This window comes from Ctenopharyngodon idella, chromosome 18 (assembly GCF_019924925.1).
Source record: "Ctenopharyngodon idella isolate HZGC_01 chromosome 18, HZGC01, whole genome shotgun sequence".
NCBI classification, from domain to species: Eukaryota; Metazoa; Chordata; class Actinopteri; order Cypriniformes; family Xenocyprididae; genus Ctenopharyngodon; species Ctenopharyngodon idella.
Window position 1 is genome coordinate 1,209,200 of NC_067237.1, and position 26,737 is coordinate 1,235,936.

Genomic DNA, 26,737 nt, shown 5'->3' on the forward strand with positions numbered 1-26,737 from the left:
CCCCCTTTGTTGCGTGTTCTAGGGGGCGGGGTTTATGTAAATTTAGGGGTTTGTGATGTCACTAACCCGGGAAGAAGCTCATTGTAGTCCCTACCAGTTGTTTGTTGTAGTCCTTAAAAGAAATTCCTGTAAAAGAAAATATCTCCCTTTTCATTGAACTTTGAACGTCGTAACTTTGCAGATGTTGTTTATGCTCAAACAGCAACATCACACACACTAACTAAAGTTAAAAAAGTGAAATCATAATCAACCACCCCTAAAAAATGCTGATTCATTCTGGAACGAAGTAAGGTTGTAAACAAGGAAATTATTTTAACTTTAAACAACCCCTTATAAGGCGCAACCGACAAAGCAAAGTGGCTCCGGGGTGAAGCTGAATCTGATGCTTAACTTCAAAGTGATCAATCCATTGACCAGCGCTGTCAATCATGGGAAATCCTTTAACCATTGAATACTATGATACCATAACAAAGATAACGATTTTTGTCCAATGAATATATGATTGACCTGAAGAATTAAAGCTGTATCATGTAATTATCATATACTTAATATCACGCTCCATGCGAAATGGCTCTATATCACTCATTTATTTTATATATATATATATATATATATATATATATATATATATTTTTTTTTTTTTTTTATTTTTTTTTATTTCAATAATTCAAGCACTTTTCAAGGGGTTTCCAGGGTTTAAAATTTCAAAAAGTCATATTCAAGCACATTGTACGAACCTCAAGAACATTCAAGAACCAATGGTGTTGCCATCACTGACGTCAAACTTGCGGCAACGCATCTTCAAACAGCAAGTTTAAACACTGACAAGTGTAAATGAGATTTGAAAGCTACAGCAGAAGGGAACTTCAGTCTGTTCCTCACACAAAGCTATCATATTGACTACTCTGATGCCGCTTTTATGGATCTTTACAGTAATAATCTGCATCCATTTTTGTTGTATGGAAAAAAGAGCTGCTACAATACTCTGTCAAACCTCTTATTTTGTGTTTTAAAGGAGAAAATACAATATGGAACTTGTCTTGAACAACATAAATGACTCATTTTTGGGTAAACAACTCCTTAAAGATGCAAGGGGGATTGTGAAAATATACCTATGAAATGAAGTTAGAAATACTTGAAATAGTTTATAGTCTATTTGAGCCGATCCCAAAAAGACAACATTTTCCAAATGGGTCAAGTTCTCCTTTGCAAACATGCCAACGTACAACTCTATATCAGGTTTTGCAAAACCTCACCACTCTTTATTAGAAGGCTCATTGAAAAGGATCACTGTTTGATTGCCTGAGAAGAGCCGAATACCTGTGGAAGAGGGTCCAGAGAAGACCATGAGGGTTTTCGAAATCAATCGGCGGATCTTCCTCGGATTTCGCCATTTGAAATCCACTCAGAACGTTCCTCGCAAAATGAACAACGGGTCCCTCGCCCTACTTTTCTTAAAACTTTGGCAGAAATAAAGAACACCAACACAGTCTGCCTACCGAGCCATACATGCGAGAAATACACAGCCGTAGGGTGAAAGAGCTGAAGTTTGCGGCTGTGGTCTCTGGATAAGTTCCTCTCTTGTCTGTTGTCTCTGATAAGGGCGTCTAGAGGACTAAACCATGTAGATTAACATGCAACCATTGATGGACAGCAATATGAACCCTGCACTCGTCAAAATAATGCTTCCAAAAGGGTTTTTTTGCAGCAATGCCATAGAACATCCACTTTTGGTTCCCCAAAGAACCTTTCAGTTAAAAGAACCATTTGTGAGGAACATTTTAATAATCTGAAGAACCTACTGTGCATTGAAATGGTTCCATGGATGTTAAAGGTTCTTCATGAAACCATTGATGCCAATAAAGAACCTTTATTATTAATACTGTGGGAACAATAAGGAGCTCCAAGTTATTTTAAGAATCTGCAGAACAGGCTATTCTTTTGTTTGTTTGTTTTAACCTGATGTTTGATTTGCGATGATGTTTGTGTAACATTGTTCTGAAAGCACAACTAGAGTAAGCTTTGTGGGTTATATAACTTGTCCAGAGTGCTGTGGGAATATTCGAGGTTAAAGTTTGTGTTTTAGGGGTTTGTACTTTCACTACTTCCGGCTCCTTATGAAAAAGAAAGGCAGGAATGTGCCGATACATTGTTTGGAGCCATTTCCGAGACGCTCGTATATACACAAACGGTTTTCCTGTGTTTATGTGCTTCCTCAGCAAGAAGCAGCCAAGCCTTTTTGTTTCTTTTCCTCAAATATTACTGCGAATGAAACTGTGCTGCCTGGGAAAAGAATGGATCTCTGGAGGAGATGAAGCCGGTGCACCTGTGCATCAAGAGTCTATTTCACTTCAGTAAATGAGCTGAAACCTCATTCAAAAGTTCAAATTCAGCCGTACTAAAGAACTAAACCTACTTGACCAAAATGGAATAAACCATTGACATACTTACTTATGTCAGTGTTTCCTGCACTACTAAATGGTATTTCATATGGGATGGATAGCGTACAAATTAAGATTCATACTTCTATAGACCTTACAAATGTGAGATGAATGCTTTACCATCACCTAATGTTGTGTGATTTAGGTTTCAATAATTGCATTTTTTTGCTACTATGCCCCTTTTCACAAGATGTAATATAAGTCTCTGGTGTCCCCAGAATGTGTCTGTGAAGTTTCAGCTCAAAATACCCCACAGATCATTTATTATAGCTTGTCAAATTTGCCCCTATTTGGGTGTGAGCAAAAACACGCCGTTTTTGTGTGTGTCCCTTTAAATGCAAATGAGCTGCTGCTCCCGGCCCCCTTTCCAGAAGAGGGCGGAGCTTTAACAGCTCGCACTTCGGTCGCTGAACAACAACAAAGCTGGAGAATCTCACGCAGCCAAAATGAGGATTGTCAGTAACAGTGTTCAGCCTTACATTGTTCAAACCGGAGTCGACACTGATGGAGAGACTCAGGAAGAAGTTACAACTTTTAGACGTTTCTGAATGGTTAGTGGATAAATTTATGTAGTTGCTGTGGAGTTGATTCAACTCATCCACTAGCATGTGCCGTCATGTTAATCTTGTGTGCAAATCCAGTATTGAATTGACCCTCGTTTGTGAAGCAGTCCGGCGTAAAATGACGGCATGGCAACAACACTCTACTACAACAACTCTTCCTTGTCTCTAAAGAAGTGGAAACTGGTACACCATTGTCACTCGTGAAAACAAAATGGCGGCGCTGTAGGTGGAAAAGTGCAAATTAAGGGCAGTAATATTATAATATTCCTGAGTGGCTCGTTTTTTCACATGCTTGCAGAGAAAGGCTTGCCAAAATAAAGTTATTGGGTTGTCCTTTCTCATGTTTTCTGGGTTGATAGATTCACCGGGGACCCGATTATAGCACTTAAACATGGAAAAAGTTAGATTTTCATGATATGTCTCCTTTAAAACTTCTCCATATTAATAACATTAGGATTCTATTTGAGATGATATATTCACATAGAAAACAGCTATTTTACATTGTAATAATATTTCACAATATAACTGATTTTACTGTAATTATTAATAAAATAACCTTGGTGTGCATTAGAAACTTTCAATCACATTAAAAATTTTTACTGACTCCAAACTTTTGAATGGTAGTGTACATTATTTGATAGACAGTTTAAGAAACAAAAGAACACGCTTAAGTCACTCGAGAGTCGAGACCTGAATGAATGAATGAGAGAATGGAGCTGTGCTGATTCTTACAGAAAGTGACTCTTATCAGTTTATCACCCCGAGCAGAACCGCCTACAAGCACATCACGTTTCCCAAGCCACAAGATCAGTCTCACATCTCTCCTTCTGTGTGGGTAACAGACACCAAAGCTCTCTCAAACATCACACTGAAGTTAAATAAAACGAAAAGACTTCAACTATGTAAAGGAAGAATATGGCATGTGCCTCTTGAGCAGAGGTATAGGTTAAAACCTTGTATGAGAAATTGTCAGTGTATAAAGAGAGAGTTTCCAGCAGAGAGCTTTCTCTGTCAATTGGCAGTTCATCACAGGGATCTCAACAGGAAGTTATGCAACCGTCTGGTACTTGTAATGTCCATCAGCACAGCGGCAACAATGCAAAGCAGGAGGTACATGTGGAAGGCCTCTTGCTGTGCAATCCTAACATACTTTACAGCAGCCTAATGTAAAACAATTGAGAGTTCACTGTATTAAGTGGGTTTCTGAGATGGTTGCAAATGAGAGAGTCAAACCTTACCTGATCAGAGAGTAAGATCTCGACCTTCTAAAACGGTTCGGGTAACAATCCAGAGCTGGCAATTAACGCTGGCCATCAAATAACAATGATGTTTCAATACAACTGAACACAGTGAAGGTTATTTCCACTCTTGTAGGTGTAGCACAGATATTCAAGTTATAACACAACTCAAAAGACATTGAATTGAATGTGCTCTTGTAGTGTACTTTAAATCTTAAAAGTGTATTTAAATTATAATATAATATATAATGAAATAAAAGGCAACTCAAGTGCACTTAAAGAGAATGCCCTTTCATGGACTATATAACACATTTAAGTACTTTTTTAAAAAGTGCACTTTGTAACAATGTTAAGTTTTAAAAAAAAAAAAATCATATATAAATCATTATGTTTAATAATGTTTTGTCGCACACTTATTTTGATGTGTTTACTAGCATACTAAAGTACTTGATTATTATTTTAATATATTTTAAATGTCCCCAGCTGCAACTTCATTATTAGAAATGTGTAATTACAAATATATTGAAATACATGACATGCACATTTCAACAGAAATGACATTAAAGTATATCTTGGTTTACCATAAATGCTTGTCAGTACATTCGGCAGTACACTTTAACCAACAGAAGTGATTATAACTACTTAAGTGAGTCAAAAACACTCTTAAGGTCAACAACTAACTGCATTTAACAAATTTAAACTATAATAAATTTTAATTTAGTCGTAAATAACATGCAATTAAGTGTCCAGTTGACACTTAATATCATTCTTTTGAAGTATATCATTCTCATAATAAGTACATACTGAGGGTATAGTTGCATACAGTGGTGATGTGTTTACTAGCTGTAGTAGTTTAATTCAGATCTTTATGGAAAGCGGTGTACTAAAAATCCCTCTTAAAAATCATGGTTTGGTGATTCTGTTTTTTTTTTTATATTTCCATTTCACTTTCATTAGCATTTCATTAGCCACTAATTGTGAGCAGGCTGACTGATCCAAGACAGAAATAGCCTTAACCCTTTACTGCCCTTGCTTGCATACAAAACAACCATTTTATTCTAAATCTCTCTTTACAGGTCTAAATGAAAGTATAAAAGGTATTGCTGGTTCTTATAGTAAAGCAGAGCTGGATTTGGGACACACTGCTGACTTTGTTCGGGAAGGGACAGGATGAGGTTTGGTTTAGAGGTGTGGGCTCCAGAGCGGCTCCACCCAGACCAGCGTGTGCTATAAAACTAAACACTGCAAATTTTAGCATCAGTTCATCCCAAACACCCACTGAAGCGGGAATGCGAGAACGTGCTAGACTTCAGGACGGTGGGTAAGAAACTCCTGAGTCCTGGTTATCAGAACATGAACAGAATATTAAAGCTATAGGAATTGCTAGTTTAGCTCAACTTTGATGCAGAAAATCTCAGGCACATCATGACTATAAATCGAAGCAGTGGTGCGAGTGATCAACACAGAACTCATCTCTACAGCTAACACATCCATCTCGTTCTCAGTTTACCATGACACAGATTACAAAAATAGATCCATGCTAATGAATTCCACACCCTGGAAAACAACAAGAGGATTTGGGTAGAGCACACACACACACACACACACACACACACACACACGTTGGTTTTTTATGTTTTATGGGGACTTTCCGTAGGCATAGGGCTGGATATGACCTAAAATCAAAATCTTGATTAATTGAATATTTCACCTCAATTATGATTAATGAACGATTTTTTTTTTTTTTTTTTTGCCCTCATAGTTCACTGACAAGGTCTGTACTGTAAATGCGCTTGACTATTAAAGGTGGGATATTTTGTCCTAATGAAAGAGCGCTCTGACATGACAGCTCACTTTCAGCAGTCATTTTATCTATGGGTCGTAACATTTCCTACAGATTTCTGCTTGTTGTAAATCAGATACAGATAAATTAGCACAGAACCAGTACATTTATTTGAATGCATTAATGAGAGAGCGACTGCGTGTGTGAATTAGTCATACTGCCTCTCTATTAATTGTGAAGCTGTAACTTTTGAGTTTCTAAGCTACTAGTGATAAATCACAGGGCAGCGTTGACGAGTTTCTGCGCTCCTCTGGGTGTGTGCGATATTCACATGATGTGCAGCTAGTAGCTCAACATAATAACACACATCCGTTGGTCTAAAATCGCTTGAATGTCCAAACTGGCAAGCCTTAAAACATACAATTAACAAAGTTTAGTGAAGACACAAGTGAAAGTGATCTCGCTTCGGGGCTCGCCGCTTGCGCACTGTCTGTGACGTGTGTCTCAGGGTTGCCAGGTTTTCACAACAAAACCCACCCAATTGCTACTCAAAACTAGCCCAATAGTGTTCAGGGGGTAAAATACACCGTTTTGTTGGGGTTCCCTGGTAAAATTTGCTAAATATCATGTTATTTGAGGTCGCTTTAACCCATGGACATGAAAAACAACCCGCGGCAACAGTATTAAAGTAGCCCGATTCTGCGGGAAGACTGCAGACTTGGCAACACTGGTGTGTGTTGACTCAGCATTTGAGTTCGCCTCCATGTTGCTTCCATGCCGCTGACTGGACGGGGCGGAGTCAGGTGACTACACACGTGATAGTATGTTTTTAAGGGGAAAGTATTAACAGGATTAAAAAAAAAAAAAACTAAATAACCGACATGGGAAAATTACGTTGATTAGAGGGTCTGAATTTCAGTTTCGATTACTTTTTGATTTTTATACTGTACAAACAGTTTATTCTCTTCCCTAGACCTACCCATCACAGAGAACTTTCTGCATTTTTATGTTTTCAAAAAAACAAACCTCATTCTGTATGATTTATAAGCTTGTTTCCTCATGGGAACCTCAATTAGGGTTGAAGTCCCCACTGGGATAGAAAAAAACACACACACACACACACACACACACACACACGGTTTACGGGGACTCTCCATAGACATAATGGTTTTTATACTGTACAAACTGTATATTCTCTCCCCCTACACTACTCCAACCCCTAAACCTACCCATCACAGGAAACTGTCTCTTATAATCAAGCATTTAGAAAGCTTAAAAGAATGTTTACAAAATATCATTATGATCAATAACAACAAAAACCACAAGAATAATAAAAATGTATATTAATATTTGTATTTACAGCCACTTATTTCACCATGTTTTCATGAGAATAATCTCATACAATCAGACTAAATAAATAAATAAATAGGATTCAATATTCATATGACTGGTGACCTATATTCCAAGTCATGCGACTCTCAAATCAAATATGATCCTGATCACATCTACTGTCATCCAATCTGCAGCTTATTTGATTATTAAATGTTAGTCTGTTCCTCACACACAGTGCTGCTTTTATGCTGCTTTCAAAGTGTGTTTTTTATTTAGAGCTTAAGAATCCATGATCAGTATATAAACCAATATGAATCAACATGTTGGAACAAATCTGAAAATCTAAGCAGAAAAAGGTCTCGACCATAAAAGATGGTCTGTGAGTGTTTTATCATCAACAGCCTCCTCGAGAGTTGAGCTACTGTCAGATCATCAGCTACAAATATAACGCTGTGTCCCTCTTTGATGACATGTGAGAGGTCAGCGGCTCCACCGTGATATGAAGAGTCTTTCTAAAGCCAGAGGCCTTTCTGAATTTACGCTGACAGAGCACAACTATGACAAACAAACGTGTAGCGGCACAGCTCTGCACTTCCATAAGGGCGAGCGGACCCCATCCTTCATCCCTCTGCACTGCGTCCATATGTGTTATGAATCTCAGATCTGGATCTCGATGGCTATATGCTGAGCATTTCATCTGAGTATGAAGAGGTTTTGAGAACGAGACATCAGATGACCCTGACTAAGCTTCATTAGCCATTAAATATGAATGAAGCCTTTTATTTCATCTAAACAGAAGAGTAATGCACACTAAAACAAGCAGGAAATGTCTTTCAAATGCTCTCATTGCAACTCACAGGGAGGAAGGTGTAAATCCTACTTCCTGTCTCCAACTCAAGATCACGGACACACCCACGACAAACACACAGAGGAAGAACGTGGGTGAACTCTAGTTTCTCCACCCAGAGAGAGCAAACTTCAGTGTTTCGGCTCCATCTGCTGGATCGGCACAGAAACGCAGCTTTACAGATTCAAGGCATTTGCCATTTCTGTATTATACAGCAAGCAATCCCATAATGCAATGCACATAACTCGACCTTCCCTTTCCACAGAGACAAATGAATGGGAATATGATCTTTCTTGACTAACTAATCAGACTTTTTTTTTTTTTTTTTTTTTGTCATTAAAAATTATTTTTCTTTTCAAAAATGAGAAATGCACAGTACTCATTTAAGCAAGCAACCTTATTATATTTGTTACTTAATATTATTAATACATTATTATCTATTAACATCGTAATTCATTACATTTACACATATTTCATTATATACAAAACATGTTTATAAATCTATATTTTTATTATTTTTAATGAAAGCCTTACTGAATTAAACAAACAGCATTATTATTTAATTGTAACTCATTTGTAATATAAAACTATATAATATAATATAATATACACACACTAAATACGTTTATAAATCTATAATATTTTTATTAATTTTTAATGAAAGCCAAAATACAGCACTTACTGAATTAAACAGCATTATAATTTTTTAATTGTTACTGAATTGTAATAATAATATAAATTATATATTACATATAGTCATTTACACACATTATATACAAAACGTTTATAAATGTAATAATTTTATTATTTTTTAAATGAAAGCCAGAATACAGCACCCACTTAATTAAATAAACAGCATTATTTTAATTGTTACTTAATTATGTTAATATAAATATTATGTTATAAATAATTACATTTACATACATTATAAAAAACTTTCTGTAAAAATGTTTTTTTAAAGTCAGAATACAGTACTTACTGAATTAAACAGCATCATTATTTTTTAATTTTTAAATATATATTATTTTAATATATAATATAACATTTAGACACATTATATATAAAATATGTATCAATTTGTGCATTTTTTATTTGTGTTAATTTTAACAGAAGCCAGTACACCAGTATTTCTGCCCAAACATGGCCAAGTGTCTCAAAGTCTGCTCACACACCTGTTGGCTCGAGCCTGGCACTTGGGTCAGATTTCACTTTGACTGTCATTTTAATACAAGAAAATTCAAGCGCAATGCCAGTCCTGGGTGATCCACAATGGCATATCTGAGAGAGCCAGCATGTGTATGTGAGTTATATCACTGGAGTAATCAGTGGCATTGATGTGATGCCGTCCTCTCTTCTGTACTGTACAGCTGATGGTAATTTGTCGAAAGCGAAGCAGCGAGCCGGTAATGCGCACCAGTTTGAAAGGCCTTTGAAGCTGTAAAAACCGAGCCAGTTGTGAAAAGCGTGTTGTGAAAGAGCGAAAGCTAATGACCTCCCATGCCCCATTAACAGCCAATCAACCAGCGTCTCCATGTTCCTTTCTGGCAGGTGGCTGAGGGAACGTTGCTGAGACAAAAGCACAAGAGACTGTGTGAATATACCCCTAAATAGCAAAACAAGCTGAGCCTGAACAGGGCGAGGAAACCCTGTGTGTTTTAGCAAGCCCGGGCAGGAGCAGGGTGTGTGTTTGTCAGGCCAGATCACAGAACAAACCAAAAGCAATTAAGGAGCCATGCTGTAGCAATGCATGTTTTCCACATCTACTTGTGTTCGTTCGTTATTCTTATACATTATGGATATTATTCTCACATGGTCTGGAATGACATTTCAAAGCATCTGAATCTGTTTTTATTGAAAGAAATTGCTAAATTAAGCAGCAAAATGGTTAAAAAACAAAACTAGAAGAGACTAAAAGAGATAAGACTCATCTGAAAGTGACAGCATCAGTGAAAGTGAACAGAATTGTTCCAGAAATTTCTAGAGCGCACTACAATGACCTGAATCAATATGTAAATAAAAAGTTAATAACATTAAATTGACCTTGGAGCAAATAGATGTTCTAAATGATGTTCTACATGTTCATTTGAGAACGAGGGCGACACATTTACAGAATCAACTTCTATTTTAAAGATTTTGACAAGGAAGACACAGCTTGTATCCTCAGCAAACTTTGCCTCACTGATATAAGTGACCCGGCAACTACAGTTTACAAGCATTTTGGATAACTTACATAAAATCTATTTTAACACTATCCAAAGAGACAGATCTTACATTAGAGAAGTGCAAAAGCTTATCTGACAATACAGCAAAGTTATTACCTGAGGAAGGCTTGGTTGGTAGCATGTAAGGCTGGGCTTAGAAGCTCATAAAGAACTTTTGATGTGGGCTACTAAACCACCACCTAGAAACCACCCAGGACACCCTAGCAACCCAGTAAAATCCATGCATGCAAAAATGCGTAAATGCATGTGTAAATAAATGTATAAATAAATGCATGAATGCATATGTTAATAAATGCATGCATCAATGGGTACATGCGTAAATGCATAAATGTGTCAAAAACAATAAATACATGCATAAATAACTGCATTCATATATAAATGGATAAACACATATATATTATGTAAATTAATGCATGCATCAATAAATGCATCAATTAAAGCATCAAATAAATGCATAAATACACAAATAAATGCATGCATCAATAAATGCATAAAAAAAACAATGCATACTTAAAAAATGCATAAATGCATACGTATTATGAAAATAAATGCGAGCATCAATAAATAAATGCATAAATACGTAAATAAATGCATGCATTAATAAATGCATCAATAAAACAATAATGCATACGTAAATAAATGCATAAACGCATACGTATTACATAAAATAAATGCATGCATCAATAAAATTTCGGTTGACATGACCATTTCCACACAATCATTCAAAGTAATCAGGGTTTTTTTTGCTACAGTGCCTTTAAGATTATAGGCAAATGAGCTCTGTTATAATTAGCTCACCTCCATCTACTGCTGCACTTCACTGTTCAGGCCAAATCACTGATATATAAACGCAGGTGGTCATATGTTAATGTCCTCATGGTTGTGATGTCACAGAATGACAGTTTCTGGGTGACCCATTTTAGCAGATTAGTTTCAGTATGGTCTGGGCAGACTGGGTAGGGAGATCTGTGTTATGAATGTTCCATTATAACTGCATAGTACATTAAACTCTTTAAAATCAAAGAAAGCATGGACAAATTCAATGATATGTGAAATCACTAAAAGCAATGCAACGTAAGCAGAACGGACTGAGAAATTATCGAGGGTTTGCTGCTGTATTGTAGTGCTGAGGACGGATCTATCCACTAATCCTTCAGGAAGAGGGTTATGATGGGAGCTGGAGACTGAAGAGAGAGGAGCTCTGTCTCTACATGACCATCGGCAGAGGCAGTGCTGGATTACGCAGGCATTAACTGAAGTGCATTCCATCCACAGCTGGCTAACACTTACATAACGCTCAGATGATGATGCTGCGCTCACTCCAGGGGCCCTCGGTCAACATGCACAGAGATATGAAGAGCATATATGTGCAATGCAAGGGGAGTCAAGTTCAGAAGAGCTGCAAATCCAAGCCAGGTCAAGTACGGCATATGTAACGCTATTATTGAGTGCCAACGCCACAGACATGTAGACAGTGACCAAGGACAAGGCATTTAAAATCTACATGAACAGCAAAAGACAGCCATTATGCAACGCTGCAACTAGCACCTGCTGAGAAATCAAAAACCACCCAGCCTCCAGCAACTACAGCTGCGCCTGAAAGAAAAAGGCAGTCAGGTGATGATCGAATGCATTTTTGCATAAAGGTACAACCTAATGAAACTGGTTTCAGACAGATCAAGACACCACAATGTGATGTTCGACGATCTAGAGCAAAGCCAAGTGAGCTTTAAATTCAAATAAATTCAAATTCATATTCAAAAGCATTTTATTGTCCATCCCCACCTGAGTGATTTCAGTCTCTCCATTAAAAGTCCATTACACCAAAACTTTGTTGCTTCAAAATGTTCACCAAGCCATAAAAATAATCCATGTGAATCAAATGGTTAAATCCGAGTCTTCTGATGAGATACGATGGCTTTATATGACGAACCGATTTATTTAGGCTTTTATTCACATATAAACATGATCAACGCACGTACATGGAGCACATCAAATATAGTCAATGGAAGCTCAAATGTGATTGGTTGATGCGCAAGAACAAAGCTTGTTAGCTCAAGCACATTTGAGCTTTTGATGAGCTCTACAACTATGGATCTGGAACAACTTGAGGGAGAGCAATTAATGACAAAATTAAAATTTTTGGGTGAAGCTTCAAAAGCATTATAAAGCTCAAAATGTTCAAATCTTATACAATCGCTTCTGAAAACAGCTGCTGAATGAACTATAGTTCCACACTGTTCATGTTTTATGTCTAAACACCTCTTTTTTTCTTTCCAGCATCACTGCTTTGCATGAAAAAAGTTAAGCCAACCCTTCTGAGACTTAAATAATAGATATCCACTGATTTCAGGTTGCTCTCTTTAGCAAGTAAACAAATCGCAATACCAGATTTAGCAAAATTAGCAATACAAGCTTAAAATAAAATTAATGAGGCATGACAAACACCTTAACCAATAACCGATCAGCTTTGTGTCCTAACAAAAACTTTGTATATGCATTTAAGGCCCAGTTTCACAGACCAGGATTAGGCCTTAGTTCAGTTAGGGAAGTAGCTTTTGCAAACATGCCTTAGAGAAAAACATTACTGATGTGCATCTTGAGACAAAACAATGGCACTGATATATTTTAAGATATGTCAGTGCAAGTTGCTTTCAGTTAAAACAGCTCAAACATGCATTTGAGTCTAGGACTAGGGTTAAGCCAGTTTATCCCTGGATTCACAGACGAAAAAACTCCAAAACTCCAAAAACTCCAAAACTTCCAAAAACTCACGCAAAATAGATCACGACTCGTGAAAGAAGTGCTAGGAAAAACGCATTCTCTCGCCCTGAGAAACGGCTGATCCCTGAACAGCTCAGAAGTGATTTTACAGGAGATTATTTTGTTCAATCTTATCCGTTCTGACTGTGAGAAGGCTACTACAGGTCAACAACTTGCAAAACCTTCCCTGCCCTTTACACACAGCAACGGTAATCTTATTGCAGACAGTCCTGGACATGAGCGTGCGAGTATGGCTTACTCACAGAAGAGAATGTGTTGGTGTACACAGATGATATCAATCCATTCCAACAAAGTTAAATCTTGACCTGCAAAGTCATTTGGTAAGAATTACATACAGTACACCTGGACTGATCTGTACAGATACTACCAGTGATTTTGAATTAGCGCCAAATTAAGGGGGGGCAATTGCTTGAATGGTGGGTTCATTATTATTCTTGACAACAATTAGAAAAACACAACTAATCCTTTGCAGGTTCCCTATTAGCATTGGGTTTAAATCCAAAATATTCCCAAGTAGGCGCTTTTACATTACGCTTTGAAACCAAATCTTCCGCCATCGTCTTGTCAGTCAGCTCCTCACTCTCTTGATAAATGAAATCTGACTGCTGCCGCTGATCTGTGCTGCTACTCTTGTTCTGCTCATGCTGAATTGAGTAGACACGTTCAGTTTTTAATTGTAATGTCTGTTCTCTGACTTGAACTAAATGATTATTATTATTATTATTATAATAAAAAAATCAAAACGACGGTGGGCATGTGATGTAACCGGAGTTGCGACTGAACACCGGTAACACCGACTATCGCAGCAAGCCTAAATGAGACTTAGACACCAACTACATGAACAAATCCCACTTTGTATTAGAGCTGCATGATTAATTGTTTAAAGATTGCAATCTCGATTCAAACAGCCATGTGATCTTATTCGTAAATGACAATGATTCGGCTATGTCTATTAAATTTTGGACAAGCATGATCGCAGCGAACATTCAGATCTGTGTTGGTGCTGCCGCTGACTGGGATAGTACTAGAATAAAAGTTTATAGCTCAGATATAAACCCTGATGTCTATGGTATTGATCAAAATACAGTAAATAGCCTTATGAAAGCTCTACTTTGTAGGTTTACGCCCTGCCGGTTCACAGAGCCAATTTTTATCTAACATGAACAATGTTGCAGAACAAGAGCTACAGAACTTCAAATACTTCACTGATGTAGATTCAGATCACACGTTCACCGTTGATCTGTGAGCTCTAGGGGAAGCCTGCAGGATGTAACATAATCCAACTAAAACCCATTCCTGCTCCATACAAGAAAAAGACAAGCCTCAATAGGAATCCCTCTCTCTCACACGCCTCATTTGCATTTTCTTCACTGCATTTAAGTATGCAAACCCTAAAAATGTGATGTAAGCCATTCCAGCCATTTTGCAAACTTCAATGCGAGGATGAGAAAAGCAAAAGAAACAAATAGAGGAAGAGGAAAAGATAAAAGCAAGAAAGCAACACCCTTGCACATGCTGTGTTTGAGGATGCAATGTAGGTCATCAGAAAGAGTAGGAACTGAAAAACACGTGAGAGGAAGAACAGCAAGAAGACAAATACAGAGATATCAACACTTCTACGCCAGCGCTTTTGGTATGGACCCGTTTGTCACTACATTTCATTTCCTTTTTTGGTTTTGAAAGCGGTTTTCTGAACAAAGTTTGCTTTTAAATATAGACTGGAATAGGTTGGTAAATCCAACGGGACAAAAAAACAAAACAAACAAACAGTGAAGCTGGCATCTTCTAATCCAGAGTTGCTACCTAGTTACAGAGCTCAAGGGTTGCTGCTATACTCACATTGTTGACACAAATATGCCACAGTTTGGACCCAAAACTTCAATGTATAAAGAGACATGAGGGGCCAACAAAGGGGGATAGACGAAACAGAAGAAATATAGGATAGATGATTTGGAGGAAAAAAAAAAAAAAAAAAAAAATCCCTTGCATTTTGACAACAGCACTAAGCCATATTGTGATTTCAGTTTGATTTTGATTAATCTCGCAAGTCTAACTCAGCTTCAGACCAGGCAATCAAACCAAGTGTGACAACAGCCTAATTGAATCGCATGAGGTCTGATCTAAAGATAGAAGCTTCCTGTCTAAAGGACAACAACAGGCTCTTAGCGTGCAATATGTGATTTTGAGAAGAATAATGAGAACGTCTCCAACATCCTACTTTAAACTCTCTCAGTCTCTGCTTAACCGGCTGGGATCTATAAAAAGCGCCGGGGCCTGCAGGGAGGCCCGAGCCATGTTCATCTCCTCATCCTCCGTGCCCCGGCAGAGGGGACACATGTTCCCAACCAACGGCCGCAGGCTACGACCGTGACGTCACTTGGACCTGGGAAGCAAGAGATGCAAGAACAGAGAGAGGAGGGATGTGTGACTCACAGGCCTGGACGCCACCAGCTCACATGAGAGAGATGAGAGGCACATTTCTTCATCCAGTATGGCTCCATAATAAACCACTATAACACACTGCATTGGATTTAGAACACCAGGCTCTGGACGTGAATGTACCATGATGCATTTGGTTCTTGAAGTGATAGTTCACCCAAAAATTAAAGATACCAACTGCATCAAAACTACCTCTGAAAATAAACATACTGAAAGCCAGAGAGGAAAAATAGACTCTACCCACACTTGACAGAGGCTGTTTGCCTTCACCACAACCTCAGATAACCAGAGGGTTTTTTTTTTTTTTTCTATTTTTGAGACAAGGAAGCACAAGGTCACATACATTTTCTTCAGCAGAAATAGGAAGTGAAGCAGTATACAGCATGTTATTTTTCTTCACATACATATACGCCAAACACATTCAGGAAGATATACAAGGAAACACAGCAGTTTTACATGTTTACTTTCACTTTCAATTAATCCGAAACAGAACTATAAACACTTCATAAAGCCATTACTTAAGTGAGTGCTGATGTAACCTACTACCTGGTTTATCAGTTAGACGATAAAACAGACTGATCTTAGCCATTCTGTCTCTTAAATCAGTTCATTCACATAACAGATATCTATTAGCAGAGACCTTTGCACCCATAAACAACTCGGCTCAGTTCAGAGAAACGTGCTTCCAAACTCCAACTTGGTCACAGGCATTTTATGCAATTGCAGTGTACTTACTGTTCACTTAAATAACTACATGAAAAATAAAGTTGTTTACTTCATGTATAAATATGTAAGGGCTTAAAAATGTATGTCAGTCTCAACTAGTGAGTTCAACAACCAAAAATATTTGTCCAAGAAGGCACAAACAAAAAATGATGACCATCATACAATGAAAGTTTATCATTTGAACTTGTTTTATGTCAGTTTAAACATTAAAGTGTTTTTAAACCATTTGAGTGCACAAAGATGCGAAAGAGAACTCAATTCTAAACGTACAGCTGTTTTCTGCACGCACACCCAGAGCCACGCAGATGCACGCGAAGACCGTTCTCTTCTGCGTCTATTTGTGCCTGAACGGACACATACATGTAAACAACTGTCAAAATGCATGTCTCTGCGAGTATGCTCGTAAACACAGTTACTTATGGCTTAGGTGAACTAAACAATTGAGAAAGAAAATCAGATGTGTACCAGTATTCTGGATCCACGCATTCGGTCTTAAAATGACAGCAGCTTAATATTCCTGCTGTCATGAATGTTAAACAACAAAAGACAGAGAAAAATCACTTTGGTAGTTTTAACACAGATGAATTATATTTAATTTATACAGTGAAGACTATGCAGTTATTCAACATTATTATTTTTTGACACTTCAATTTGAGTATCTAAATATTCTTGAGTTAAGATCGTTCTCATTTGAAAGTATGTAGGCCTACTTGCATTATTATGCTGTTATATTATGATTATATATTCTGTGGCATAAAATGGTCTTAAAATAACAATAATATCGCATATCACAATTATTTCTGGGAAAATATATCACCCAACAAAAAGTAGTTATCATGACAGACCTAACCAGTTTAATTTATTACCTAAGAACACGACATCCTGAACAGCATCAGTCTCAGTCTTTGGCTAAATGACAACTTGAATTTCGGTTTCTGTGTTTTTGGTATTGCATCACTATCTACTACTGCAAAAGGTAAAGATAAAGCAAACTCAGACAACAAAGTATACATTCACGCCAGGTATGTTTAAAGCCGCACAGACTCTTGAGGTCCGTCATGTCCGGCTCACTGCTCCAGAGCCTCTTTTCCCTTCTTTGGCAAAGCACAAGGGTGCTACACAGCTCTTTGTTTTTCCAGCTAGTGGAAGAAACTGTCAACTAATACCCATCACACTTACACAGACTAGCATTAGAGCAGAACAGACAACAGATCTGATCCACATGAACACACACATATGTGGAAAGGGTATTCCTTCAGTCTCTCTCGCTCGCTCTCAACTAATACTACCTCCACAAGACCAATTATTCAAGCTCTAAGAGGTGTGGGACAGGAGACAAGCTCTACTGCTGGCGTTCAGCTGAGTGCTGCGCTGGGAATTGAACACTCCCAAACTGCAGAATATCAAGCCTAGTTTCTATCAGGGCCAACTGAAAGCATGTTTTCATACATATCTGGTCTTGCAACGGAAGGCACTTCTGACCTTAACTTGGATGAACGCCAAACGAACGGCCTGCCTGATATTTTGCTTTATTTCTAGCAATCACATTTAAGATCATCCAATTCAGGTTTAAACCTTAAAAAGCAAGTGAAAAACATAAAAGTGCTTTGGTTTAGAGGTACAAGTCTTAAGTTTCATATCCCGGACGAGCTCCCAATTTGCGTCTCTGGTAACAAATAATCAGGGTCTAAACTGGTAAGTCATGACTCAAAAATAGGTGATATGTCTGATAGAGAAAAACTAGCCATAACACTAAATCACAAATCTGTTTATTTCGAAAATATAAATGGGCTAATTTAAAAGATGGAGAAAATTCTTCCCATACCTTTTGTTGCTGACATCAAAGGCCCAGTGTTTGTCCCATGTGCTGGACTGGTAAATCACCCTTCTGCTGTCAGTCATGCCTTTACAAATTTGTCAAATTTTCCTATTTAGTTAATGCATTTTGCATATTTTTGGGCCTCTGCAGCAATATCAATATCAGGGGTCGACAATAAGGGCTGCCTGCATCGGCATGAAAGGTTATCATTTGTATGTGTTTTAGGTCTTGCCAATTCAAACATCCAAGAGATTTTAAACCATTCAAGTGCAAGAGACATTCATGGAGAAGAACTCCATTCACATGCCCAAACCATGCACACAGAAAGCCTTCTTTCAGAGCACGAGTAACGAATTTAACTCTCTTTTGGATCTTATGCTTGAATGGACAAATACACACAAAATTGACAAAATGGCCGCCTTGGAGAGTGTCCTCATAAACACCTGTCATTTTTACCATAAGTACATAAGTTAATGTAAACAGCAGGGGTTGACGAGATCTTGCAAGATTAAAATGTGACGAGATTTCTCGTCGAGGTGAAAAGTTGTCGCGCGATATTGCCGTGAGGGTGAAATTAGGATAGAATATGCCACTGCTACGCTTTACATTACACCTCCGTCATTTTGCTTTTCATAGAAATAATATCCAACTGAATTAAATGGTTTATGGTCACTTCAATCTCATCCAGCTCATCCAACATGAGCAACAGAGTCGTACGAATCAGAGTTCACTGATCACGTGACGAGAGCAAGTGACAAGATGACTGACAAGACCATGGCGAAGTCTCGTCTCGTGAGCTAACTGTCTCGTGCATAACCTGATATTGCTGAGTTCAACATGTTCCTGGGTCAACATTTTTGTTGATCCTGGAACAACATTCAAATCAACCAATCAGATTTGAGGGACAAGTTTACAGATTATGTCAAGTTTAGGCTTAAAAACATGAATTGGTGCTTCTACATCAGTGTTACTCATCTATCATTTCCCTCTGATTTTTGGGATTACTTATGGGTAGGGTTAGGTTTAGGGGTAGGAATAGGGTTAAGACTAAATTTTCAGACTAGAATGTTGTTCCAGGATCAACAAAATATGTTGACCCAGGAACGCATCTAACTCAGCAATATCAGGACGTGCCTGTCTCGTCACACCCCTAATAAACATTTGGGAGAAAATCAGATGCGTGTCAATAAACTGTATCCGCGCATTAGGTCTTAAAGTGACAGCAGTCGAATTATATGTCGGCGTCCTTAAGTCGGAACTATTTAACTTTTGAACTTTATATTAGTAGTTTTTGCTGTGCTATCAAAATTGGAATTGAGACTTGTGAAATTTTACTGAATCTAAAATGTTAGTGTCGTAACAGCCTTATCTTTTGGAATACAAGGTTACAAAAATGATGAAAACAATAACTTTCTTGTAGCAGGGCAAGTAAAATCCCTTAATGTTGAGCCCTGAATATATTTCAATGTTTGATTTTAAGGACATTTTTGTGTGCTGAACAATTTTAGTACCATGTTGGGTCACTACTGCTCAATCCTGAAACCAAACCAGTTGAGAATCACAGACACAACTGATGAGACACGTAAAGAACTGCCTCAGTTTGTTTATCTCTATAAACGCCATCATCATTAAAAATGAGGTGTCAATGCCGCAGGTCTGTGTCAAGCACCAGGATTACTTTACATATCCTACACACATTCTTCCTGAGGAGTGCTGAACTGCCCAAACCTGTGTTCGAGGAGTCACACCCTTACATTAGAGCCAACTACTGATAGACTGTCAATAACCTGCGCCAGGAGCTCTGAAACAGGCAATTGTTCTGCACCTCAACCTCCAGCAGCAGTGGAGACATATTGGGGCACGGCAAGCTCACATTATGATCCTGAACATGCCTCCATGCCAACCCAGGAAACATGAACTTTGGAGTTATTTATGTATTACAGCTGGTAAAGCTGTTGCCATAATGCTATTTGCAAGGTTTTAGAAAAAAACAGTGTTGAGAAAGGACAGTTTATAGATCTGTGTGGGGAATGCTGTAAGTGGAAATAAACTGTTTTAATTTGAGCTAATTTGCTCCATAAAAAGAGGATTAGTAACGCTTCACTGTCACCATTTGATGGCTGACCACTATAAACACAGAGAAAACACCCTTTTGAAGGTATTCACAGTTGGATGTATCTCTCATCACCATCTGGAAACAGACAGTGAATGAAAAGCCACAAGCCAATTAACAGACATTATTGGTCACCTTTTAAATGACGAGGCAGGCTGACGCAGGAATGTAAACCTGCCACCGGATTGCATACCAGATATGCTCGAAAGTACTGCGCTTTCTAATACAACGTGCTCAGCACTACGAGACAGGAAGTGCTTGAGAAGATTTTGAAATATAATATCACCTCAGCCTATAGGTACTGCCGGCCAAAGCCCAGTGAACACATCAGTGCGATGCACAAAAACCTAGCATCAAACCTAAACGCTTGTTTTAGTCCATTCCTCTTAGCTTTGAGGTTAGTATACTCCTAAAAGTTGCCACAATTAACTTTTATCAGATTTATTTAAAGCCTCTTACTTAAAACAGACTGAAAAAACTGATGACTCATCTTGCACTGTAAAGATTTTTGTCCAATCAAAATCTCTCTAGATCAGGGCTGTCCAATCCTGTTCCTGGAGATCTACCTACCTGCAGAGTTCACAACCAACACACCGGTCTGTAATCATCAAGTGCTCCTGAAGATCTTAATTAGCAGGTTCAGCTGTGTTTGATCAGGGTTGGAGCTGAACTTTAAAGGAAGGAACTGATCTTCAGTAGAACTGCACGATTAATTGAAATTAACCTGAAATCATGCTTAAACCGATTTGGCCGATTTATATTATGCGCAGCTTGTCAGTGAAGCGCGGCTCTGTGATCAGTAGTAAATGCTGCTCCATCTGAAAGCACTGCGAGTTTGAATCACTTATAACGTGCATTTGAAAAAGCAACATGCATCAAACAACTTTCCAAACATGAGAACCATTTATGAACCTCTTGTCCAGCAAAAGACAACATATAACTTTTTTTTTTTACTCCAAACTCACTTCATAACGACAGTTGACCATCCTTCTGTGAGATGATGTAGCTTCTTACACCGAATAAGGCACACAACATATTATTGCATAGTATTCTAGACAGTGATAAAGGCTATATCGATTAGAATTGCATTATAAATACTTTATTAACATGAAAATAGGCTTGAAGAACTCAGATAAACCATATACTGTCGTAATCGCGTGTTTATAATTCATGTTTAATCAATCAAAGCGTTTGAATTTTCTGTTTATTAAGCTACAGCGATAGTTTGATGCCCATAGGGATTTCCTGGAACGACGTGTGCGTTAACTTACTTCTGCGGGGCATATTCAGAGTTTCTGCAAGATGCACGTAAAAAAAAAAAAACAACCAAACAAACAAAATTGCAGCCTTTGCCAAATCGCGTTCGATTAATCAGGCAGCCCTAATCTTCAGGAACAGGACTGGAAACCCCTGCTCTACAATGAGAATATCCTTCCTACTATTCATGCAACCCCCAATCATGGCTTTGATATGCACGAAAGCCTACTGGTGCTTCCTTGTCTCAAAAAAAAAAAAATAAAATAAAAGGATAATAAAGGAATGCTAAATGCAAAATAATCCATGTCAAAAGAAACAAACCCTTTGATATGTGCCACCATAACTTTCTGACTCAATAGGAACTATATTCTTCCCATATCTTCTGTTGCTGAAGAGGTTTGTCAAATCAAACTATGGTTTTGTTGCGCAATCTTGTCATTTTAAACATTTGACCAATCTAAAACCATTCAAGCGCTAGAAGTTGGAACCACAAAGCCAAATCAAGAACTATTGTGAAAACCCATTGCTGACTGTTTTCCTTTGGACCATAGCATCATTTCAATGATGATCAAAGACTCAGTCCATCAAAGACTAATGTACTACAAAATTGCTCAAATCAACTGCAAGCTCTTTTTTGGTGTTGTAAGGTCGGCACAGAAACGAAAACAAGCCATTTGACACCTCCACAGATGTCTCTCTGCAGGTGAAGGTTAGGATCCTCACAGGAAGAGTTTAAAGGTCAAAAACAAGCACAAGTATTAATGCAACATTCTCATACTATCAGTGGTGAACATCCATATTCCATTGATTGCCTTGGATGCTTAATGATGATGAGGATAAAGACAGCACGCGTGTCATGAATCAGACATGCGACCAGTTCATGCTTGGCATTATCGTGTCATATTTACTGTGAATTCTATACAGTCTGAACGTGTTTTAAAGGCATGTAGAGTTACCTCTATCCAGGAAGCAGACATCAGAACTCAACCACTTTTATTATTAGCCCAGTCAGACCATGCAATTTTTTGGCGCCAATTTGTATGACACATACCGGTACGCAAATTTGACTTGCATCAGGTTAGTTGCCAATCAGGTTTAATGTCAGGAACAGTGAAAGTTTAGATTGGTCACAAAACAAATTTGTCAAGCCAATTGGCGAAAACAACTCTGAAAGATCATCATCATGCATACTCACCCCATTAAGTGCTTCAGGGATAAATCTAAAGAGCTGCAAGATATCAACAATTACACTTGCTAATGACCAAGTACTAGTACTTATTCTACAGTTCCAAATAAATACTCAAACAGTTACTACTAGTATCTATTCCAGTTTTCAAAGTAGCTACTGCTTAGACGGTAGCAGCTATTTATTATTCAATACAAAGTAGCCACTCTACCTAAGCACTAGATACGATAAAAAGCAATAGTCCTACTTTATATGTAATTAGAGGTCGACCGATTCATCGGTATTAGCGATTAATCGCCACTGATTGCTGGAACAATTGCTTATCAGCAAAAATCCATGCCGATAGTTGTTCCGGGTTGCGTCCTGTCTGTGGATCAGCTGAGAAGGGTCCGCTGTCATCATACAGTACGAGAGTGGCCTCTAGAGGCGGAATCACTGATGCATCATGCTGTTTATTTTGACACGTCAGGCTGAGTGCTGCGCGGAAAGCGCCGACACTTTAGATGTGCATTTAAAACACCAAAATGGTATGAATACAGAACACTACAGTAGATATTGTCATATCGTTGTAAAGTAATTTTTATATGATATAAAAATATCATCATAAAGTATTGTTTTATATATAAAATTTGCACAAAACATTACCATGATGGCATATGCCAGTCGATGAGTTGAATCAACTCCACAGCAACTACATAAATTTATCCACTAACCGTTCAGAAACGTCCAGTTTCATTCTAAAAGTTGTAACTTCTTCCTGAGTCTCTCCATCAGTGTCGACTCCGGTTTGAACAATGTAAGGCTGAACACGGTTACTGACAATCCTCATTTTGGCTGCGTGAGATTCTCCAGCTTTGTTGTTGCTGAGCAACCGAAGCTCGAGCTGTTAAAGCTCCGCCCTCTTCTGGAAAGGGGGCCGGGAGCAGCAGCTCATTTGCATTTAAAGGGACACGCACAAAAACGGCGTGTTTTTGCTCACACCCAAATAGGGGCAAATTTGACAAGCTCTAATAAATGATCTGTGGGGTATTTTGAGCTGAAACTTCACAGACACATTCTGGAGACACCAGAGACTTATATTACATCTTGTGAAAGGGGCATTATAGGTCCCTTTTAAAGCTAGCCAAAGAGAAAGCAAATTGATCGTGCAGCTGACAAAAATGTTCATGCAAACAAATCAGAAACGCATCTGATTTCGGTTATTTTTTATCAACACTGCAATACATATTTAGTTATTTTGATTAAATAATCATCAAGTGTTCTGAAATGAGAGACTATACATGTAATATACAAATATACATTTATGGCCATTGCATAGATATTTAAAGATGGCCATCTTTAAGCTTGACTGTTTGGATTTATATGAAATGGCAACATTTTACAGTAAGATTCAATTTGTAACATTAACTAAGGTTAATAAATATTGATCATTGTTAGTTTGTTAACACTTTCTAATACATTTTTAGAGTGTTACTTTTTTCAGTTTAAATGCATGTCTTTCATTTACTTCTAATGTATATATATCATTTAGCACATTTTCATGGTTCAGTACTGTTTTTTTTGTAATAAAGTTTAGCACTGTTTTACTTGGAGTGTCATATTTGGATTTAAAAAAACAAAACAAAAAAAATCTGTTGATAAATCGGTTATCGGCAAGTGCGGTATCGGTAAAAAACACTATCGGTCAACCTCTGTATATACTGACAAGTGAAATCGAACAGGATACTAGTCATTATCGAATTGTTTACTAGCAATTAAAATGAAGTACAAACAATATAAAGACACTTTATAATGTCAGTGTGTATATAACAGACACTAGTACGTTTTAAATAAGATTAAAATAAAAAAGCAAACAAATAAATTAGATTAAAATGAATTATTAAAATAAAATATTAGTTATTAATCAATTAAAAATGAAATTGGATAAATGAAATAAAGTTTGATTATTATGAATATATAAAAAGTGTTTAAATTGGGTGTTTATAAAAGATAGACGCATTTTAAATTTTAAGATGGGGTGATGATGATCATATTTGGGGGTCCATGGCATCTAAAAGATTGAAAACCCCTGATGATGATGATGATGATGATGATGATGATAGCAGGCGCGCCATATGACAGATTCAGGCACGCGATCAGTTCAAATGAGCTTGTAACGTTACTAGTGACAGGATTGCGTCAGTTACTGTAAACGCTACATGGACTGAAACACACGTCTGCACCTTGACAAACCTCTCTATGAAGAGCTCGGCTGGAGCATGTCATTTTTGACGACAATTTGCACAACACATTTGACTTTAAAGTTAGTCGCCACCCCAGCTAACAGGGAACGTTCTCAGAGGTTCTCTCAAAGTTATGAACAAACGTTCTTCCTGTAACGTTAACAGTACATTCGTTCAAAGTTACTGTGTTCTCAAAACGTTCAGCACAAAAACATCATTCTGAAACGTTTTTGTTGGACGTTTCAGAACGTTCAGAGAACATTCAAAAGTAACATTCCCAATAATGTCTGAAGAATGATTAAATTAATGTTTCAATAACGTTCAGAGAACATTCAGAAATGACGTTAATGGGAACGTTAGCAAAACATTCTTAGAATATATGTTTAGCAGGGATACAGGAACATCGGGTCAATTAGGACAATGATCTCAAAACATACTCACCCCATTAACCACTCCATAATGACTGAAAGGGATAAATCCAGCTAGAGCTGCCGTCCCCCTCTTTTATCCGGGTAGCCCGAGCTAACAGTCTGGATCTGCTCTCGGCGGGTTTTAATCTCCAGCACTGGTGTTTTCCGACCGAAAGTGCGTTAATGACACGCGCATGAGAGGTGGATGAGCTCCAGCGCTCTGATCAAGGACCGCATTGACTTTGACGTTTGGCGAAGGGTGGCAGAAGGATACTTTCTGCCTTGAATGGTCGTGTAAAGCTGCGCTAATCTCTCTGCTGCTGTGCCGGTGTAGGGCGGCTCTCCGGTCACCAAAGCATCGTGCTTCACCGGAGACGGTCTCGGATCGGGACACGGGGCTCGCGCTGAGCTTGTAGGGCAACTGGAGTGGCTGTTTTCAAGCTCTGCCATATACAGGAAATCCGGAAGTAAACACAGGTTCGATTGCCGACCCCCTCTCTCCCGGGATGTGGTCGGTTCACCGAGGCATGCTGGGATATGTAGTTTTGCCTGAGAGCTGAGGACTACACGCAGACGTGACGTTGTGCGTTCCGCGCAAGACGCACTGACTGCTGGCGTACTGATCTTACTACTTCAGCAGTGTTTTTGTCATCTTTTATTTATTTTATTTTTTGGAAATATTAACTGTAAAGTGTTCTGGACAATACCAAACAAATACTATTCTTTAGGCCTACTCTGTACGGCAATAAATTCAGAAATATCACATAATTTATCTGGTTAAACAATTATTCGTTTAAATTATTAGTCGAATGAAAGCTCAACTATCTTTTAATCAGTTTATAAACGGAATTAAACAATATGGATCTGCATTGAATGGCATCACAAACATGACTCTTTTATTTCCTTTATATATATATATATATATATATATATATATATATATATATATATATAGTGTTGGGTAAAAAAAAGTAATATTCTAAAACTAAAAATATACAAAAAAACTAAATCTCTAAAAAAGTTAGTTTATTTAAATATAAAATTTATAGTGTATTTAGTTTATTTATAAAATTACTTATTACTAATTTTTTTCTAAATCCCATTTCAACCTCGACCAGTTGAACAATACAAAGATAGACATGAAACTGCCCTTTTAATTCTTTCAAATAAACAATATACAATTGCATAAATTATTTTTGAACTGACCAAAGTGTGTAAAGGGAGAAGGTTACATTAAAAAAAAAAATAGACTTTAAAATTTTTGATGTTAAATCCACTATTGTTTTGTATAGAATTGCTCTATAGTCTAATACAATTACATCAGAAGTAACTGTAATTAAATTACAGAAAAATTA

At 37.7% G+C, this 26,737-nt stretch overlaps 1 protein-coding gene across 2 annotated transcripts in view; it reads right to left on the reverse strand.

The window, feature by feature from the left end:
• The window catches only part of mob2b (MOB kinase activator 2b), a 44,103-nt gene extending 18,212 nt beyond the window's left edge, over positions 1–25,891 (reverse strand). Inside the window, exon 1 of one of the 2 annotated variants that reach the window (XM_051869668.1) lies at positions 25,414–25,891. In XM_051869668.1, coding sequence (XP_051725628.1) covers positions 25,414–25,430 — 17 coding nt within the window. In that variant the 5' untranslated portion in view covers positions 25,431–25,891. Of the gene's footprint in view, positions 1–1,320; positions 1,542–25,413 lie in introns of those variants that run through there. The other variant, XM_051869667.1, reaches the window with a different exon arrangement.
• Positions 25,892–26,737: the final 846 nt, after the last annotated feature.